The following is a 17,905-nucleotide window of genomic DNA, read 5'->3' on the forward strand; positions in this document are numbered from 1 at the left end:
TAAATGTAATTTGAAACCGTTTGTCTACTCATATTATTACTTACAAACAAAATTGATATTAGGGATGTTCACTTTGTGATAAAAGCTTCTTCTGAATAAGTTCTTAATGTCTGAAAGTAAATGCCAATATTGGGATTGCAAAGTTTCCAATTGCAGTCAATCTCAAGATTGAAACTCCTCAATATGACTTTCCAAGCGATATTTTTAAACTTAAATTTAAAGGAATTTGAAAACCTTGTAATGTTTCAAGATATTTAATTTTTACAGCTGAACACACCATTCCAAAGGGAGCTAGTGTGATGGTGAGTGTTATAGGACTTCACTTCGACCCTGAGGTTTACCCAGATCCTTACGAGTTCAAACCAGAACGGTTCACTCCAGAAAACTCAGCAAAAAGACACCCATATTCATTCCTACCATTCAGTGGTGGTCCACGTAACTGTATTGGTAAGTTACAGAATTCAAACGACATGAAAATTAACAGTTCACATCTAGTACATCAACATTATTGTACTGAAAGTTAAAAATGTTTCAATTTATTGAAGATATTTTTAGTAGTTTAGTAAATTGTTTCAAATGTGAATTTTAATACAAGTTTCAAATTGAAATGGATTTATCTCAGTAAAATATTGTCTTTTGCCTATGCTAAAAGTAAAATTTCCATTTAGCATTTGCTACAAATAAAAAAAAACTGAAAATAGCATGACAGAGTTATCATACTTCAGTGATTTAAGTTGTAGTTGTTGATACAAGTGAACTTTATGTAATGTGAGGAACCTTGCATTTAAGTAAAATATCACTGTGAATATGTGTTGTTTTCAGGAAAGCAGTATGCAATGATCTCTATGAAGATAATGTTGGCTTACATATTGAGAAAATATAAGGTACATGCGAAAGATAATCTTTTAGATTTAAGATATTTTTTTACAATATCTCTCAGATCCATCGACGGTTATAATATAAGCTTGGAGAGAAGAAAACAATAAATCCAAAGTACTATTGTTGTCTTTCATAAAATAGTGTTTAATAAATCTAAACTTTCAAAGTGTTTTACTTATTCCACCGATTTTTAGTCTATAGATTTGATATAAGTATTTGACCAACTAAAAATTATTTTTTCACCAAAAACCACCTGAAACCCACACATCCCAACCTAAAAAACTGTATATTAATGCAGTAAACTCCATTGAGTTAGCGATTCAGCTTTAAAAAGATGCCATTTGCTTGGAAATTTAATTCCCTCCAACAAGTACCAACTTTTTTTAGTTTCTTGTTGAATAAATAAGTAAGCAAACAATACAAATCTATCTCAGTTCAGTTGAGATTTGCTTTCTAAGCTAAGTGTAATTCACAGTACAATTTGACTCTCTGTTAGTACCGTATGGTTATTTTGGTACAGTTCACATTTTATTTTGTTGTTTCTCACAATTAAATGCTTTAAGCTCCAATTAGTAATGTACCCTAAGGAGTGTGTGATTTAGAGCATTATTTCTACGGTGTCATTTCAAAGCTTGCCATATGCATTAGGCAAGATTTATGCAAATCTATATATTTAATATAATGGTTTAATAGTGGGTGATTTGTAGCTTTGTAGTTAGCATCATGGAACTTAAATTACATATTGTATGTGAAAATAGCTAATCAGTCCAATATAAAAAACGTGGATATCTTTACTACCTAATCCAACAAGTACTGATAGTATAGTAGAGGAGAAAATTCTACCTTGATGACAGTGTACTCGGATCACTGTTAATATTTCTAACATATGCTGCCACATATAAGTAAGTGGTGCTTAGTGGCTGCACTAGAAATTGCTTTAGTGTATGAAATCAGTTCCAGCCTGTAGAGAGTATTTTATCACCTTCAGTTGGGCAGTAAGTAAACAGTTTTTCACACCTTATAGTGATCGACTCAAGAGTAATGTTTCATACGTCTTGAAATAGACCAGCTATTGTTCAGTATACCCACATTTGTAGCTAGTTGATGAGAATTAATTAGGGGATGAATGAATTGATGAAGGTTTAGTTTTAGCGTGCTGAATCTGCTACCAATCTATACTATTATATAAAAATCTAATGGTGTCTGTCTGTATGTGTGTTACTAATAGGTGCAAAAACTACTGAACCAACTGGGCTTAAATTTTACAAACATATAGCTACCATACCAAGGACCCTTATAGGACTATTCACATTTCGATACTGACCGTAGGCTTTGCCCCTTTGGCTTCAAATGTTCTGAGGTGAACATTTTAAAAGTAAATATTGATTGATCTCCATGGCTGCAATGAGAACGAGAACACTAACAATGTTTGTTTACATTTGCTTTGACATTTAAATGTAAACAAGAACTGCTAAACTGCATATTTCACAATTTCAGACAGCTGATACAAAGAAATTAAATATAATATTTGCCATAACTATGAGGTAGGTTTATTTTAATCTAACCTTTTATCATGGATTATTTATTCTAAAACTATGTCAATGATTATAGAAAAAAAACTGATTCTATAACCGTTGCTGTATCAACTCCGGCTCTGCTTTGGATTTTTTAAAGCGTCTAAGTTATGAAAATAATGTTATTGATATGTTTTCATGGAAACAGTATGAAAATTACAATGTATAGATGTTTTGTATGAATTTGAAGGCTACTTTAAATAAATTGTAACTGCTTAACATGTGTTAGATTAACTTAACATAACTTGCACATCACATTGTTTTTTATATGTATATGTAGGTAAATTAAGTTATTGTAAGGCAATGGACGATGGAACTGATTAAAAGAACTTGTTTGTATATTAAGTTGTTTGTTGATATTTTTGTAGAGTATAATCAGAGATGCAATGAAACATATACTGTATTTGCTATTACATTTCTTAGTCCTTGATGCTTTGATAATCATATTAGTTTTGTCTGCTGTCTTTAATGCTAAATTATTTGTTTAAAATTGTTTATAGTACCTATAGATATAGTTTCTTCAATATTTCAAAAGACTGTATTGATAAGGCACAGCAATATTTCTAAACTTTATAACAGCTGACTTAGAGCTAATGATTTATTGTGAGTGAAGAAACTGAAGACGGAAGGATTTGTGATGTAATATAAAGAAGAGTGAAATTTAAAAAAATGTTCATTTAAATTTGATAATTAGTATTTTTGCAACTTCAAAATTGAAATTTTAAATGTTAATAATAAATTAAAAGATATGTGATATGTAAAAGGTAGATGAAGGTAAATCATGTATGTCAAAGTTTTATTCAAACATTTGGTCAGTTTTTCTCATATCAACCTACACAAGACTTAAAATTAATCAAAACCAAAATAATGGTATCCACTACTTACCGGTACCAGATTTAAAAGTCATAACTTAAACGTTCCTATTAAGGCCATAAAAGTTGAATTTTGTTTCTAAAAGCGTTGGCGGATGTGTAACTATTATATGCAACAGATGTAAAGATTAATTTCTATTTTGTGTCCTCTTCCCGTTGCAAAGCACGGGTACAACAGCTAGTTAAGAAATAAAGGGGTTGTAGTTAATGGATGAAGGCATGCTATGTCTGTGTCTAACCTAAATTGTAAGTTCTGGTACCAATCTACATCTTGTTTGGATTTAACCTAAAATTTGTACAGTAGATTACTCAAGAAATGGCACCATTTAGTTTTCTAGTATATTTTTTTAAGTACAATATTTTTGTCGGGACCACGTAAGTTTGCAGTTGGTGGCAGCCAATCACAAGATAAGGCTAGTGCGACGTTGCCACATCGCCCGTTGACAACACTAATTAAAATATACTAAGCAATATATTAAAATCAGCTGGTAGTAACAGATTTGGCAACACCGCACGGTTCTCATTGGTTCATTCAAACCCATATGGTAAATAGGCTCCTCCCTCAACTGCAAACTTACGTGGTCCCGACAATAAATAACTTTTGAAGACCAGTCTTGCACACTAATTTTGTTTGGTCAGTTGTGAACAAAACGTTATAAGTTTCATTGTGCAAAGAGTTTTAAAATGTTCTTAGAGGAAAAAAGTGTTTCACTTTTTGGAAAAATTGTTCTACTCAGTTAACATTACCTTTATAGCCAAGGTAGCCAACATAAGCTATTGACCCTAGGTACATGACATGAGGTTGTGATCCATGGTGCATGACCATCATGTACCATGGAGCAATTGTAAACAAAATTAAGAAAGCGCATACAGTTTTTTTTCTTATCTCTACTCAATTTTTTGTGGAAAACTCTCTGCTGATTTGAGATTGTAAGAATTAGTGAGAAAGATGTAGGCTAGGCAGACATAGTGGTTTAGTTATAGTCAACTAACTGATTTTTTTTATAGTTCAATAACCATGATTGCAAGCACCACTTTACTAGTGTTAATTAAAATAAAATGCATAAGACTCAGGAGAGATGGGCTCCCTCAGCAGAATGAGTTCTTCTATCTGTGTTGGACACTTTACAGAAGCCATTGGTGTAGAAGTTCAAACTCCAGCAGGCAAAGCCCCACAAGCCCACAGGTGAAGTGATTGACTCGGCAAAATACTCAACTGCTAGCTAAGGGTCACAATTACAGTCTACAGAACCATAAAACACCATAAAAACAATAAAACACCAACAAAGCAATATATCTCGTTACGTTTACTGAGAACATTTTGCTCAGTGAATAACTGAACCAGTGCTCGATTTACGGCAGAGCTTGGTGGAACGGCATTCCGGTACATCTCTTTTTTCTCCGGAAAAATAAAAATATTGGCATAAACAGTACATAAATAGGTAGTAATCTATCTATATATTAATAAGCAAGCATGTTTCTTTAAAACCTTTTTTCTCAGCTCGTGTGCATCGTAGGGAAAATCTACGCATACCGTTAGAAAGCTATTTTCCTGTAGGTGTGCAGAATCCCTTTATAAATTTAAATAGGCTCAAAGATAAGCGCAAAAAATGAGTTTAAAAATTTGAAAAAATTAACATGGATCTTATGCGTTGCCATGCTGGTGACAAAATAACAACGAAATATAAAAATAAAATCAAAACAAATGGAAGAAACTCCAATCACATGTTTTATTTACAGTGTGGGGTGAAACATTAACATAAGTCAGTACATTACATATTTTTGGTCGAGTTTCGACCACTGGACGACCTCTAGTAACATTAAATAGGTTACAGTTCCGGCACCTCATTTTTTTTTTAATCGATCACTGAAACAAATTATAACAAAAGTATACAAGTAAAATAAGTGTCTTCCAACAATATTAGATAGATATTATTCAATATATTTGTCAAATAATTATAAGAATAATGTATACATTACTGTCTATAATTATTTTGATATGTACCAGTAGTGTAGTTACATTTTGAATTATTGTACTCAAAGTTCAATAACTGCAAGCACACTTGCCATGTTTACATAAATGATAAATATCTTCAGTATATTATGTGTGTGATAAGGTTCTGGAACTACCTCCCCAATACAACACTGAAATGGGATGTGGCAGTGTGAAATAAACAAATTGTGATCATAGTAACAAAAACTACAATGTGATGTAGTGAAATGTTTTTTTAACACAGAAATTAAACATTTATTGGATTTTACAATATTTAAGGTAAGTAGTAATACTATTACTAGATTAGATTACAACAAAGCTCGACACACCATTTTGCATATCTTAAGGCGATTATGAATGTTAAATGAATGGAATTTATTAAGCTGATAATCAAGGACATTCATAACGGGTCCATAGAATAGAGAAATAGAATAGATGAGTCCAATTCCCGATTATGCCCCAGTTTGCACTAGTATTGTTTAACTATACTGAACCAGTATGTAAAACATGTTTTAATGTTTTGTTTTCCAAACAAAGCTGTCCAAAGATTGTGCCAAGGTAGTTTCATAGTGCTACTACTAAATGAGTAGTTTCCCAAAAATATAAAGGAACAAAATGTCCAAGTAAAGTATCATAAAAGAAAGCCTATGTTGGTTAGTAAGGATGTTTTTAAGGAATATAGTTCTTCTAGCTTACTTGAGATATTAGAGTCCAAGGACAAATAGAAACACAAACCGAAAAACATAACGTTGATATTTCGTCCCGATGTAAAAGGTTTAACCAATTAAACCCACTTAATGTTATTGGTTTCAAATGGTCAACTAGTAAAACTCCTTCAAAAATCCCTTTGTTTTTTTTTATTAAAAAGTACCTCTTGAGTCATTTAGCAATAATGATTTGTTCGAGAAATATAATTTCTTTGTTGTAGGTTTTGGGAGATGGATTTGAAAATTGTAAAAGACATAACTTTGGTGAGTATAAATATGTTTGAAAATTAATGATATATTTTGCAAAATTAATGTTTTATGTCCCTCTAATTCAGTATTAAACCCTGCGAACCCCATTATTCCAGGGAGTCCTCTTATTTGTGAGACAGAAAAAACACACATTTTGACTCTTGTTTTAGGTGTATATAGGGTATTTAATGATTTCAATTTTCAAACCACAGGCAAAATATTTTAATGATAAAAAATAGAAGATTCTAGATGCTATTGGAGAAGGTAGCAGGCCTGCAAGGATATAGAAGAGCTGAGTTTAAGGGTGCGCTCTACCTCAGCTCGGGCTTCAATAGCTATGTTGCGCAGCTGAACAGCGCTGCAAGAAACGCTTGCAGACGTTTAAGTCCTCTCAAATTACTCAGTTAACTTTTAAAAATCCTAATCTGAAGAGGGTTTCTTACTCCTTAGATTCAAATTTATGACTCAATCGTTTTGATTTTCTTCTAAAAATTCATTTCTATATGTAAAATACTTTAGAAAAAGCTTATTTTGAGCTATTTACCAGTCACTTCCCACTTAAAATAATTCTACTATTACCGACAATTTAAAACAATACAAGTCCACAAAAATAAGAAACGAGTAAATTAACATAAATATATTATCAATAGGTTAAGAGCTAAGCCGACAATTACGGTGATCCTAAACCCTTGCATTAGTGTGCAGCGAACAGGTAGAGCACTCCCTTAAAAAATAAAACATATCTAGCATGGTAAAATTAACTTATAGCCTGCTATAAGCCGTTCTTGTAAATCTAAATACAAAGTGAATCTCAATGAGTCACTAACATAAAAAAATTGTCATTCTTGATAATATCCCAGCACAGATGTTGTTTGGCGGTGTGGTCATTAATTAGGTTGATTTATCAATCTTAAATATCTTACTGTGTTTTTCAGGCTTTTAAATTTTCTTTAGCTACTCAATGCAGTTCCTTAAATCAACTGATAATCTAATTAATGTTTACTTACCCTGTGCTATATTGCTATGTATGTTGCCAGTTTTCATGGACATTGTTCTTTAGCCAATTTGGTGTTTAATTTTTGGATTTGTTTTTTATTCAGGAAATTTGAAAACTTAAGTATTTATGGCGGGCAGGACCACAGGGTCAGCAAACGCATTACAGTGGAATCCTCATCCGTCCTGCGCACAAAATCTGGTTTGGAAGACAATGTGATTATGTCGCTGTAGTTGCCTACAAATATGCCCTAGAGAAGATCCGATCATTGACAAGAAAATTATAAATGTCCTTTAGGTCAAAATGCAGAAAAGAAAGACAGCCCAAGCCAAAACGTTGTTGAATTAGTTTGCTAATGAGCAAGGCACTGACATTTCTTTACTATGTGAGCATGAACAAAGAACACTTCTCTGCAGCAGTTTTTGGATACTTTCGGCACTACAGCTATCTGGTATCTTGAGCTTAGGAAGGTCCCTGTCATCAAATCTGACTGAGGCTTCATGTGGGTAATGGAGCAGAGGTTTGACTTTCTCTTCCTAAAGCTTAACACCTGAATTTTTTACTTATACCTTTGCTTGCCCTCAGATTGCGACTGGAGCTTGGTCTTCATTATTTGCGAGAGATGCGACTAACGGACACAAACTCTCAATGGACCGTCCTATCTCTTGCCCTTGTGTGGGTGAAGCCTGCATGTGTGTACATATGGCCGACCCTTTGACCAGCCTCAATCCCTGAACAAACAGGGTATAATTCCAACACATGCTCTGTTCTAGGCCCAGTGGATTGTACTAGTTCCTTTGTCTTTGATGATATTTATTACAATTCAATGGAAGTTATACCAAAGGAGAAACAGAAAGATTCTCAATGTTGCTTCTAAACTACCAATACCCATTCCGTGTAACATGATTTTGGGCACTTGGTACAACCCACATTCAAAAATATGGGTACCAACATATACTGGTGAAGGTAATGAGGATTATCTAATTTTAGTCTGCTACTATAGTTTTATTTTACAAAGAAAACACATGATAGTCAGTAGGTATAATTTGAAAGAGATTGTAGTCAAATTGATCCTTGAGTTATAAGTTGGTTAGTACACAAAAATACCAAAAACAAAACAAGAAAAATTACTAACTCCAAGCGGAAAGCCTTAAGTGCAGCACTAAATTGAAACATTTTACTAAGTGATGTTAAAACAACTGTCATGGGAATACCTTGCCTCCATTAAAAAAATTGATTTACCTGTTAATTCTAATAATTATTAGGATTATTGAAAGTAATCCATAGACACAGTTTAATGGAGGCTGTTTTATCAACATTATAAAATATTTTTTGTCATACTGTAGCAAAGCATTTTTTTTTATACATGCATTGTGGGTCTATAGGTCAGCCGCTTAGAAAGCGTCCTCCTCGTAGCATTGGTGCGAGAGAGAGATACCGAGCTGTGGGAGTGAGACAGAATATGGCTCTTCCCCCACTCCACCACCACCCTTTATTTTATTTTACATTTTATTTTACCAAATCATATGTTTTCTTATAATTTTCCAAAGACTTTTGAATGACAATCATTAGGAATCAGCATTGAATATATAACACTATTATTTAGTTTTATATATCCAAAATAGCGTTGTATTCAACATTGAATGAATATACTGTAGTAGTGTTATACAATATAACACTACTATTTAACCGAAAAACAGTAAAGCAGTAAATACTTGATTGGCTGATTGGAGGAGTGGGGGATGTGCGTGCACACACCTTCTTTTATACGCCTTGCCATCCCGGGTCCAGAGGTATTACCATGAGTACTAGTCAATGGTACTACGGTGATAGCTTATAACTTACCCCATGTAGGAAATTCACTAAAAGGCCGTCACTAAGATGTGTGATCGTTACTTGCGATGGTGGCAACACCATTATAGGCTAATTGCAGTCGCGTTATTTGCGTCTTACACAATCGTGGCAACATCTGCGATAATCTCCTGCGATTATCTCAGCTTCCATGACTCTTTGTGATTGCGGCTATATCTTAATCGCGGCGAGATTCGTGATGATTGTCCGTTTATGGGCTGTTTTATGGGGTAAAAATAGGGTTTTCCCATTTTTGACCCTAAAAACGCAAAATTTCACAATTTCTTTCTAAACCATTCTGTAGAGCTTAAAAAACAAATAATTTAGTATATTGAAGTTTTATTATGCGCCTAACGGTTACGAGAAAAATTCAAAAAAGTTGTAATTTTAAAATTTCCCATGTTATTCTTATTGAGAATAAGTCAACTGTTGTAGTTTACTTGTTTATGAACTAATTTTGATCAAATTTGGAAAAAACATTAATTTCTTACTAAACTACAGTACCTTTTAACATTTTACATAAAAAACACAATTTTTTACCCTTCCTTGTTTCAGCAAACCTACTCGTTAAACTAATTCTATTTAAATAGGGAATAAATGTGATATTGTTAAGGAGACATTTTAGTGTAAGTCCAATCGGGCAAATGGAAATTCGCTAAGTCTGCAGGCTTGCCGCGGCGGGGGTATTTTATTGTTAGTTCTGTAAGTCCAACTGTAGAGGTTATGTTTTGTTTACATTTTGTTTCTTGTTATTTCAGTAATTTAAAACCTCATTTAACCAAATAAAACGATTTAATCATAAACAATAACTGGTCTTCTAGTTATATAACCATATAGTAAAGCACAAATCAAGAAAATAACCCTAAAATAATAGAAACAAAATGTTGTCCACCCCAGCGATCGGTGTGGACGTACATGAACTAGACACGAAAAACAAAGCTACAATATTTACAAATGGGATGAGGAGTCTACTTGTTTTGCTTAGTCTATGTTGCAACTCAGTGGCAGTTCCTTGCTTTTATTTATTAATTCGGCATGGAGAGGTTCCGTCGTGATTATCTGTGTGGATAACACCATTAAACAGATAATTATTCTAACTAATCTGTAGGGATGAAAATTAACCTCAAAATTCGTGTAACTGAGCAGTCAGACATTTTCGGCAAGCCTTAAATCCGTTTCAATCTGTTTTCGGTTGGGCCTGCGAGGACTGTTTTCCACAGCAGTACGAACTCTGTCGAATGTTCGTTGTCTGGCATCCGGTCTGACTTTGGTCGGCCTTTCAGCTTCCTTTTCAACGCAGAAGCCGTTGTTCTAAAGTTAGTAACCCACCGCATTATTGTTATACGCAACGGAACTTCAGTGCTCTGCAGAAAATGGTTCGGTTTTTTGCCGCACCCTGTACTGTATAACACTATGACTATATTCAATATTGAATACAACACTACATTGGATATAAAACGCTTAATAGTGTTGTATATTCAATGCTAACTCGAAATGATTGTCATTCTAAAGTCTTTGGGAAATTACAAGATAACATATGATTTAGTGAAATAAAACACGTTCAGCTTGCACGTGACGTCACTATCCACACACCTTGTGAAAAAGGCCATTGGCGGAGAGGGGAAACGTACCCTCCCTCTCCGTTACCTCCCCTACATGCGCTAAAAATTTCGCGCAGGTCGTTTTCTAAACGGCCGACCTATAAAGTATATTTTTGTCCATAGGGAATAAAAAGTATAATAAGTCAGCTGTAAACTATGATTATAAACAATCGCTTGTATCAAAAGTATGAATAGGTTATTTTAATCGCTTGTAGCTTATTGTTGCAATCGTAAAAGAGAAAACTATTGAAAAACTTACTAAACAGCTGCTGGATTGCATCAGCAAAATTGAAAACAAGTTGTAAGTCGTTATGAGAGGTTATTTTTACATGAAAAGTATTTTATTTTCTTACTAGTTTGCTCAAATAATGGGGCAATATGATGAAAAATATAGTTCATCACAAGGCAAAAGGTGTCTTTTCAACTATCCCTCATTTTCCTACCACGGCGAAACAAGCTCAGGTTTAAAAGAATCACTTTACGCCCTAGTGATGAAATATACTATTTCCTTGTAAGGATAGTTAATTTGATGTTATTTGAACTATCGAATACAATCATGCACTCTGCACAATACTGTAGACTTGTATACTTGTTATTTTGTGGTACTATCATGTGAATTTCACTGAGGTGATTGGATATACACTCAATAATAATAGCCAGCTTGTTTTACACAATTCCTGAAAAAATATTATTAACTAACTTTAATTGTGTTTTTGCAGATTTTACAAACGCCATAACAATATCCATGAAAACAGCAGCTAAGCAACCCTACAGCCTGTTCTGTATGTGGGCTGGCCCCATACCAGTAATATTTGTACAGAAACCACAAGATGCTCAGGTAAATAACCTACAAATAATATGTATAGATTAAAAATTAAGATTTATAAATATAAGAGTAGTTTATTTTCTAAAAAAAATGTGCACATCTGTAGCTGTTACCCTCACACCTCACACTCAAAATTATATTTTTGTAACCAGATCACAACAATTACGTCAATTTATATCGGGTGCTTATCAAAATAGTACAAGTAAATCTACTACATTAGTACATAATATTTTTGTAATGATGTAATGTTTCCAGATAATACTGACCAGTTCTAAGGCACTAGACAAGGGGCGAGAGTACAGATTTTCCCAATTTGCTTTTGGTGATGGTCTTATAACTGCTCCAGGTATACAAGAACAAGCTGCTTTCAATTTACTTTTAAGTCTGGATTGATTAACATTCTAAATTAATGCAATACCAAAATACGAATTGAAAATATTGAAGTTTTCGAAATATTAATTAGCTAATGAAACATACCTTACTTGTACAGTTATTTTCCTCTGGTCAACAACTAACAAGTAGCCTACACTATAGTTTTAAAACAGAATTCTTTGAAACAGGTGCTAAGTGGAAGATAAGCAGACGCAATATGAACCCTATATTCCATCGTCAAAACCTCAATTACCTAACAAGAGTGTTTAATCGCTCCAGTCAACAGCTGGTGGAGGATTTAGCTAGTCATGATGATGGGAAGGTGTTTGATGTGTTTGACTCTTTGCTGAAGGCATCTGTATCCTCTGTTTGTAGTAAGTATCTTAATTAACATGTTTTCTACAGATTAAGTATCACATATGCATTACCATACCAGTAATTCTCACAGAGCAGGTTTAAATATTTGGTCATTACACTAAAACTTGGTGTCACTGGGTTGTATAGTAAAATCCCGCTAATCCAACATTCATTGGTCCAAAAGCCAAAGAAAATATTTAATGCATTGTAAATGATATTACTGTACTGTACCATGTTCAGCAAAGCTGGGAGCCATCGGTAAATGTCGGCAAAAAGTCAAAACATATGGTTCGAAACTGGGCCCAGCTGTCCTTGATCATTGGGCTTTTACTACTGTTATGGAAGAATAATTGTGTACAGTATCATGTATTTATGTAGCTGACAGGATTCAAATTGTGCTATTGTTTGGTTTTAAATTTCATAATATTAGACCACTGATTACAAAATATATTTCCAGGTATTTTATTTGGCCTTGAAGGTCAGAACAAGATGGACAGCAAAGATTTTAATCTTGGAAATATGATCGTTTTTAAGTAAGCACTTTTAAGTTATAGTTAGAAATGGTATCATTTGAACATCTACCAACTTAATTTAATAAGATAAGGGTTTTCTGGGTAACATCCCTTTGCCACCTGTCATATTTAACCGATGTTAACGATTGAGTTTTCAGTGTAAAGCTTCTTATGATCTAGAAGAGTGATGAGGTAACTAAAAGGGCCATTTACTTAAGGTCTTGACCCAAGCATTGATTTGTTTCTAGAGTTTGCTTTCAAAGATCCAGTGATCCTTACCATTTTGTTATATGGAAAATCTACCCTTTTCCAGCATAGAGTTTTTATTGCATCCAAAAACCTATTTTGATTCAAACTGGAAACTTTGTTTATAGAATATGTCAGTTTACTTCAGAGAGAGCATTCCGTCCATGGCTGTGGAGTGATCACGTTTTCTACTACCTCTACAAAAATAAACTACAGGAACTAGAGAACATGTGGGATCAGTTTATTAATAAACCAATGAAAGTAATTGGTATATGAATTCTTTATACTGATAATTTAACCTAGTTAGAAATATCACAATTAGTTCGTAGCAGGTAATTTATTGTTTCTCTTTTTGTTTAGTGTTTGAATTTTAATTTAGTAATACTGTAAGGTACGTTCTGAAAGTAAGTTCCAGTGCAGATATATACTACAGAAATTTACTTTAAAAAAATCTAAAACCCATACACTATTTTTGTATATAAATCCCGTGATTTTCCAGGTATTTTTCATATGGTGGTACAAGTTTGAGTATACCCGCCAGGTAGAATGCTACTTGTAGGCCTACAGTATAGTCTACCACGAGGTAACACATTCTTTCAGATCTTCAATGCTGTTTAACCGCTGACTGCCAAGAAAAGACAACAGATGCAGAAACAAATTAAAACTGCTCGGAGCGAGGTTGGTCAAAGGATGGTCAAACACGTCCTAACCAAAGACCTGCATTTGAATATGGTCGGCATTGTCGGGAATGAAAACCACTCCTTTTGTGAGCATTCCTCGGCGCTTATTATGTATTGTCATTGCTTATTATGCGGTGGTTTTTGTGCCGTTCGGTAAGGGTTTTAGGTACCCAACGAGCGCAAAGTGCAAGAGCACTAATCACAAAATTACAGTGTTCTTTAATCTTCTCAACTGTAAGAAGCAGCTAGTTCATCATTCCCAACAACACTTCGTTACTCATCATGGACTGTATCTTGCCCTTCTTTGAACTGTCGAACTTATCTTCTCATCATTGAATCACCCATCACATTTTCTCCATATTCCTCATAGATTTTTCGGGAATGTCAATTGTTTTGACATTTTTTGCATTAAGAAAACAAATCAGCAATTGAATTTTCCAATTGGCAGGATTCTCAATTTACGCAGCCATTACAAGCAAGCGCTACAAAGTGCACGACAACTATAAACACAGAGTAACTGCCATGCATGTGCTGAACTGGGATCGCAACGCTACTGCAAACAATTTTGGAAACAGAACTTACTTTCCAAATGTTCCTCATGTTTAGCATCACCCTCTTTTTTATATCAGCAAATATATTTTCAGGATGTATGTAATTAGTTTATTACTGTGAACACAAAGGTTTTTTATATTGAGTTTTTACCCTAAGGAAGGTTGCAACTAAAGCCACTACATCTATAAAATGTGCTATATATTGTGTCTTACAATCTAACTTCCAAGGTCTGAATCAATTTAACTTGTGAAAAATAGGGTTAAACATTGCTTTGGGTAAGTATATTACAGTAATATCAAAGTCGGCCAGTACATTTAGGTTATGTGTTACTCAATACTCTGTATGGATATAAAGCTATTGACTAAAAACTTGTATAATTTTAATATCACACTTCTTTTAGATATACGTGATACTTTAGTTAACATACTTAGAAAGAAGATCTGCATACTTTTTAACAGTTAAAAAGAAAAATAATCCTTGAGATCTAAAATTATACCTTGGAACAATTTCAGAAAATGGTGAGCTTTTGACAGTGCCAGAAGCATACAGTAACATCATAAAAGAGCACAATACATTCTCTGAAGTCGACTTGCATGCTGAAATGAAGACCATCCTTGCAACAGTGAGTTTGTTTTAATCTTATGCTGTTTATTAATTTACAAAATGATTATATTCAAACTGTCCTCGCTAAAGGAATGGCTGACTTACTTCAATAACAAATAAACTACAAAAATTATCTCACTCCATTCTAAATTAAGTGTTCCAACCAGTAGTTCAACTTCATCTCGTACAAACAGAGGTCTATTTATTTATACAGACGGGGGCATCACAAATAGAAAAATGTCATTTTTTTTGTATAAGTAAAAAAACTCAACTTTTTTTTATTTCAGGGAAGTGACACAACAACTCTAGGCGTTAGCTACTGTCTGCTTCTGCTTGGAACTCATCCGAAAATTCAGGTATTATATTGATACCAGGGAGTCAAAACAAAATTTAGGGATTTTTTCACTAAAATGAAATATTTTTTTATATGAAACATGAAAGGTACTTGGAAACAAATCAATAAAGATGGCAATTAAAACATCATCTTTATGGTGAATTAGGGATGCATTGCTTGCAAATCCACATTAAAACTACATTGGCTGTATTCATTACTGGTGCTAACTAATTGTTATTCAGTCACCCCTGCATAGAAGATTATAGAAGCTTTGTCCATGGGCTTTGAAAGTTTCAGTGCTTGTTTATAGATTGCTTGACTATTGCTTATGAAACACTAGTACGGAACTGGCCTAAGTAATTGTGGATTCATACAGAGAAATCTTATAAGTTTATAGAAGCTTTAATTGGGCATGGGTTTTTAAAGTTTCAGTACCGGTACTACTTTGTAGGGGTCCATCCTTCACTTGACGATTGCTTAAGAAACACATGAATGATTAAGACAGAGATGTTTTTGAATAAAATGTGCTGACCTTAGATCAATTCTGTTAAATACTTACACTTATGCTATCCCCATACAGTCCAATAACTTTTATTTGAGTTGGATTGATGATACCACTTTTTGTACTATTCAAACTTTTAGCTTGACGAAGGTACCAAGTTTTACATAGTATAGTAGAAGAAATGTAAGGTTATGCTATTAGACTATAGTACATTTAATGCAGTAAGTATTTCAACACTGTCCTGTATCAGCTGATTTAGCCTTATCCTACAGTACTTCTAAGAATTTCTTCTATCTACATTGAAGAAACTCATATATTTTAATATTTCAGGATAAACTGTACAACGAGATTACCAGTTTGCTGAGTTCAGATAATCAAGATATTACAATTGAAGATGTAAATTCTTTGCAATTCCTGGATCAAGTTATCAAAGAGAGTTTAAGACTATCAACGATCGTCGTCGCCTTTATAAGGACGTTCAGTGAAGATATAAAATTGAGTATGTTAAATCATTTTTGTGTTGAATTTATAGGAAAGATATTTTGTTCTGAAAGACTCTTAAGAGTAAAAAAATCCAGTGAACAAAAAGCACCCCTCCAACCCCTCCCCCCCTTCTTAGCAAACAAAAGGTAGTCAAATATAATAATCAGATTGCCCAGAGTAAGTAATTTATCGATAGATAACATGGCAGGAATCTGTTTTGTTGTTAAAGTACCCTACATTTGAATTCATTGTATGTACCTACATTTTTGACTATGGATCTCAGCCTAGCTACCATATTTTTGGGAACCTGATTAGCTTGAAATAATCATGGTATCAATTGGGCATTGCTGAACTTTGAAGGTATTTGCAATATGATAAACAACTTCAAGTGTATACTTAAAATTACTCGTTACTAAATTATTAATTAGATCAAATTTAGAGCCATGACGATTGAAAAAAGGTTGTACAGTGACCTTAGCGTTTAAAAACATTATGGTGGTATTAAACCTATTGTAAAAATTTAATTACTTAAAAAAATGCAAACATAAATAACATTTTTACGCTAGCATTTCCAGCATTTAATGCGCTAATTTTGTGGCCTTATCAGTGAGTTATTAAGTTTAAAATGGAAATCACAGAAATCAATTAGATAATATGTTTAATTTTTTACAGCTGAACACACCATTCCAAAGGGAGCTAGTGTGATGGTGAGTGTTATAGGACTTCATTTTGACCCTGAGGTTTACCCAGATCCTTATGAGTTCAAACCAGAACGGTTCACTCCAGAAAACTCAGCAAAAAGGCATCCATATTCATTCCTACCATTCAGTGGTGGTCCACGAAACTGTATAGGTAAGTTATAACATGAAAATATAGTTTACTATTTTAGTTTAGTCCTATTTATTTTTTTAATAAATAGGATAATTTATCTTGTATATCGCCAAGTCATTTATAGCAGTAGTTGATGAGATACCTTGGTTTCGAAGCTCTTGATAATCAAGTTCACTCAGACGCATGGTCAATCCTCTTCATTAGGGATGATGTGATGATTTGTCCTACAAACACGGATCGCACACTAACAAAAACTTTATTTAAAAACTGGCGGGGCTATGATTAAAATGTTCTATCACTCAATAATTTTTATATAGAACTAAAAATGTATGCATAAAAAAATTGTATAAAACTCCTCATAGCATGGCAAAATTAGCCTACTTTAGAGTGAGTATACATTTGTTATTGTTAACACAAAATATTAGGATTGTATATATTTATTTTTTATACTGAATTGAACCTTAATTAAATTTAAGTAAAATATTACTGTCTCTATATATGTTGCATTTTTTTCAGGAAAGCAGTATGCAATGATCTCTATGAAGATAATGTTGGCTTACATATTGAGAAAATATAAGGTGCATGCGAGAGATAATCTTTCAGATCTAAGATACTTTTTTGCAATTGCTCTCAGATCTATTGACGGCTACAAAATAAGCTTAGAGAGAAGAAATAAATAAATCCAAAATCAATAACTGTTTATTTTAGAAATGGCTTTAAATACATTAAAGTTTTCAAAGTGTTTTACTGTGAGATATTTAGATCTAAGTATTAATCATCAACTGAACAGCTCAGCAGGCTTGTATGAGCTATGACATTATGGATTGCCTGTTTGATTGAGATATACCACTCATCAGCTATTCATGCTGAAAAACCAATGTTATATG

At 33.4% G+C, this 17,905-nt stretch overlaps 2 protein-coding genes across 4 annotated transcripts in view; both read left to right on the forward strand.

The window, feature by feature from the left end:
- Window positions 1-1,048, forward strand: part of LOC128987667 (cytochrome P450 4C1-like) — a 26,664-nt gene extending 25,616 nt beyond the window's left edge. For both annotated transcript variants that reach the window (XM_054408641.1, XM_054408642.1), the window contains exons 12-13: window positions 268-447; window positions 823-1,048. In XM_054408641.1, coding sequence (XP_054264616.1) covers window positions 268-447; window positions 823-986 — 344 coding nt within the window. In that variant the 3' untranslated portion in view covers window positions 987-1,048. The remainder of the gene's footprint in view (window positions 1-267; window positions 448-822) is intronic.
- A 4,411-nt stretch (window positions 1,049-5,459) lies between these two features.
- On the forward strand, window positions 5,460-17,748 carry LOC128987237 (cytochrome P450 4C1-like). Of its 2 annotated transcripts, XM_054407988.1 has the most exons (13): window positions 5,460-5,597; window positions 6,247-6,289; window positions 8,042-8,234; window positions 11,440-11,558; window positions 11,802-11,892; window positions 12,107-12,292; window positions 12,733-12,808; window positions 13,162-13,301; window positions 14,778-14,887; window positions 15,156-15,224; window positions 16,035-16,203; window positions 16,860-17,039; window positions 17,535-17,748. In XM_054407988.1, exons 2-13 carry the CDS (start codon window positions 6,257-6,259, stop codon window positions 17,696-17,698), a joined length of 1,530 nt encoding a protein of 509 aa, XP_054263963.1. In that variant the 5' UTR covers window positions 5,460-5,597; window positions 6,247-6,256; the 3' UTR covers window positions 17,699-17,748. The 2 variants fall into 2 exon arrangements, with proteins under 2 accessions (XP_054263963.1, XP_054263964.1); XM_054407989.1 differs by lacking the exon at window positions 6,247-6,289.
- The last annotated feature ends 157 nt before the right edge of the window (window positions 17,749-17,905 follow it).

This window comes from Macrosteles quadrilineatus, unplaced genomic scaffold, assembly GCF_028750875.1.
Source record: "Macrosteles quadrilineatus isolate MER2022 unplaced genomic scaffold, UCM_ALF_1.0 Scaffold_2__2_contigs__length_208266976, whole genome shotgun sequence".
Taxonomy (NCBI): domain Eukaryota; kingdom Metazoa; phylum Arthropoda; class Insecta; order Hemiptera; family Cicadellidae; genus Macrosteles; species Macrosteles quadrilineatus.

Bases quoted from the DNA above. Each gene is read 5' to 3' on its own strand.
- LOC128987237 (XM_054407988.1), top strand. From the start codon at position 6,257: ATGGATTTGAAAATTGTAAAAGACATAACTTTG. The intron at 14,888-15,155 runs GTGAGTTTGTTT...TTTTTATTTCAG, and splicing joins TGAAGACCATCCTTGCAACA to GGAAGTGACACAACAACTCT. The intron at 17,040-17,534 runs GTAAGTTATAAC...CATTTTTTTCAG, and splicing joins TGGTCCACGAAACTGTATAG to GAAAGCAGTATGCAATGATC.